General features: G+C 37.7%; 1 protein-coding gene across 1 annotated transcript; it reads left to right on the forward strand.

Moving 5' to 3' along the window:
- The first annotated feature begins 832 nt into the window (after nucleotides 1–832).
- Nucleotides 833–3,379, forward strand: LOC140947817 (rhodopsin-like). The gene has a single exon (XM_073397018.1). It carries the CDS (start codon nucleotides 1,147–1,149, stop codon nucleotides 2,377–2,379), a length of 1,233 nt encoding a protein of 410 aa, XP_073253119.1. The 5' UTR covers nucleotides 833–1,146; the 3' UTR covers nucleotides 2,380–3,379.
- Nucleotides 3,380–3,612: the final 233 nt, after the last annotated feature.

Here is a 3,612-nt window from a genome sequence, read left to right on the forward strand (position 1 = left end):
TTGTATGGTAACTCAAGTTAGTTCAAATATAGCCTTTGAAGTTGGTTATGGAATAATTTACTGATAGCGCTCGTAGTATTAAAATGAACTGGCGTGTAGAAATATTAAGGCTAAAATACGCCTTCCTTTCTGCCTCTCCGCCAAAGATTGAATTCGAATATACCGAAAAGTAGAGACAAAATTGGAAATGGCAATAAACGCAGCGACGTATAGCCGGAGACTAAACTGACGCGTAGGTGATAAAGTGAGCCGTTTGCGTCATTGCTGATGACAAAGAAAATCCCTTACAGCAATTTTACGGATGCAGGACTGCGCAGACTTTCTCACTGTACATTAATAGGAACAAGTCCATAACAGATTTTGGTCTTAACTGGAGAAATATTTTACGCATTACACACTCTCATTAACAACATTTTATAATTCAATATATTTTTGGATTGTTCGCCCACTTTAGATTTCATAAGAGGTTTTGGAGTAAATTACAAAAATAATGCACGAAACTGTCCATTTATAGCACCAATTTTTCTCGTATGTTTGCGAGTTTAGAGAAGTGATCAAAGAGCGGGGGGCTTCAAAATATTCTCTTGAAAACGAAATATAATTATTTCTGCTAAAATACCCTGTCTCAGTGAATAGCCTCCATAACTAAATGAACATTTAAGCCTTGGCTATTTGTGTTTTTACGTAAAGTTTTATTGTTCTAACCACGGTAGCTCAAAGTCTCTAATACAACTGTATTCCAAAAAACCATCTGAATCTGAAGTAAGGCAACGTTTTTGACAGAGTATACTACTTTCCATTTATTTCATAAAGTTAACTGAGGAAAGAGGATTATAAAAGCCGACTTTCACCTGCTGCGATTGTTCAAATAGAAATAAAGCCGTATTTTGGAATCCCACTTTATTTTTCATTAGCGAGTTTGAATATTGATGACCACGGACCTGTTTGTCAACTTCGCGATGCGTGTTTTCTCGAGAGGGAGATAGCGTTTTCGTCACGGCTGTGAAGGACAAAAGATTTGCCCAGCTACAGGCTCTTGTGTAATATCACAAGATTTTAATTGGAAAGTCAAAAATCATACTGATGATGACTTTAGAAAGAATCAATCAGTACCTCTGATGACTGAGCGATATATGATCGGACGACATGAACTTCACGGAGAAAGCAGTGGTCAAATCAGCAAGCTCTTTTCAGAAACTGGAAAACAGATCATTACTACAAGTTATTCTTGAAGTAGGATTTGCGTTTGTTATCCTCGTGTTGGCTGCACTAGGAAACTTTTTAATGATGGCAGTCATGTATAAGAAAACACAACTGCGGACGACACCCAACTTGTTTGTCCTCAATTTATCCGTGGGAAATTTTCTCCTTGCTGGTGCAGTTCTCCCCGTTTTTATCTGGACGCTGATAAAAGGAAAATGGACTTTTAGCAAGACATTTTGTGAAATTCACGGGTACCTGAACTATCTATTATTTGCTATTACTCTTTTCACTCTAACAGCAATCAGTTTAAATCGCTACATATTAATTTGCTATCCTGGCAGATACCACGAGAAATTTAACAAGAAGCTTGTGGTAAAAATAATCGCTGGTATATGGATTTTGTGCATAATCTGCTGTACCCCGCCACTGTTTGGTTGGGGTCGTTTCAGCTTTAATCCTCGCACAGCTCTATGCCACAGCGACAATACCAGTAACTCTTTTAAATACGCGGCCAATACCTTCATGCTACTAGACATAATCATTGTGGTATTTTGTAACATCAAAATTGCTCACGTAGTGAAAGCTCACCGTAGAAGAATTGCTGTCAAGAGCAGAAAATTAAAGAATGAGACCCTAGGGAATGACAAAGTTATTAGCTCAAATAAATGTCGAACAGAGGCTGTAAATGTCCTAGCTTTTCCAAAACTACAGGCCTGGCAGTCATGTTTGAGTGGAAATCCGACTGGGTCGATCTCGCCGAGATTTATCTACGTTTCCCAAAGGCCGGAAGAGTCTAATATTGTTGAAGCGAAAAACGAGGCAGGCACTACCAAAACAGAAGAAAAGAATAAAGAGACTCATTTTTCGACCGTGTGCTTTAGAAAAAACATTACAAAAGAGGTACAAAACAAGCCGCAACAGACACGAGAGCTACGCGGCGACGAGATTCACATAACCAGGACCGTATCTCTGATTGTCCTAGTTTTTTGTTGCTGTTGGCTTCCATGTTTTATCATGGACAGTATGGATGCATCTGGCTGTTACCCCCCAAGGAATCTTCGAATGGCAGGAATTTACTTAATCTTTCTGGACAGCGTTGTGGGGCCATTCGTGTACGGTATGAGAAATAGAAAATTGCGAAAAGCTTTCGTAGACATTTTAAAATGCGGTAACTAACCAACTAGACGTGCTTGGATAAAATTATTATAATTTATTTTCAACGTTTAAAATGGTTCTTCTGGAGTATCAATTTTTTTTCCTGATTAATGATTAAGGAAGGATAAATTGGAGCAAAAGTAATAACATGGTCTTAAGCTAGTTGCTGCACAAAAAGAACAAGTAAATACCCGGCTGAGGATATAATTTCAAGCCTAGCCATTATTTGTTAGTATTCCTAGAGGTCGTCACATCTGCTTAATTCATAACAATTCTCATCAACCAATCCGGCTGAGTTAGCCTATCAGTGACTGACAACAACTATTGACAATGACAATGTGATTGTTTCAACCCTTTAAACGACCACAAATCACCGAGCTTCAAGATAAATAAGAGAGCTATGAGAATTTTTAGGGGAATGATCAGACTGTAACAGCTACAATAAACCTACCAGCGAAGTTTTAGATGAAGATGACTTGGGAGGAAAGAGCGTACTAGTTATAATGGACAAAACGCAGGTCCGACCGAAAGGACATTCGTCCCAAGTCTACTTTCACTCTTGTTGAGTAACCGGCCAACGCCCGCTTTCCCAACCAAGGGCGATACTATTAAAATTTCAAACGCTTGCAAAACCTGTTAAGCTGGCAAGATAGATAGCGATTTCAAGTAGCTTTTCAGGAGGACGATTTAGCGCTGTAATAACTTGGACTTTTTTATTCCTACTCTTTCATCATAACATTATAGCTACGAAGGTGAAATAACAGAGAACTCATTTTTTGTTGACTTATCAAGAAGACTGAAAACCTATTGAAATGAATATGTAGAATCTGCAAAAAATTAAACTATTCTGCTTTTAAAAAGTGAGTTTAATGAACAGAACAAACAAACTGTCGTACTTCTTATTCTGAACGTCTCCCTTATCTTCAATTGACGTCATTAGAAATAAAAAAACTGTTTTATGACCAAATAGCAATTAGCAGTATTATTCTTCGAAAATAAACTACATGGCACGCAAACCAACATGTTTTAAGAATCAGTCAACCTCGTCCCCAGGGCTTTTTCCCAGTGAGAGAAGCGTTATAATATTTTTTAATTTAAAATTGTGCGCTTAATTAAATTGTTCAAGTTTGATCCGGATTAAACCACTGAATCTCATTTCTAAGCTAAAAACACCATCTCTTTCTGCAAGCTCCCATCTTTTAAAGAGGTAAAGGTTAGCTAGTTTAGTTTAGTTTTATCAGGTTTCAAAATGTT

Source organism: Porites lutea, chromosome 9 (assembly GCF_958299795.1).
Source record: "Porites lutea chromosome 9, jaPorLute2.1, whole genome shotgun sequence".
NCBI lineage: Eukaryota > Metazoa > Cnidaria > Anthozoa > Scleractinia > Poritidae > Porites > Porites lutea.

Coding starts and splice junctions, on each gene's coding strand:
- LOC140947817 (XM_073397018.1), top strand. CDS start 1,147: ATGAACTTCACGGAGAAAGCAGTGGTCAAATCAGCAAGCTCTTTTCAG.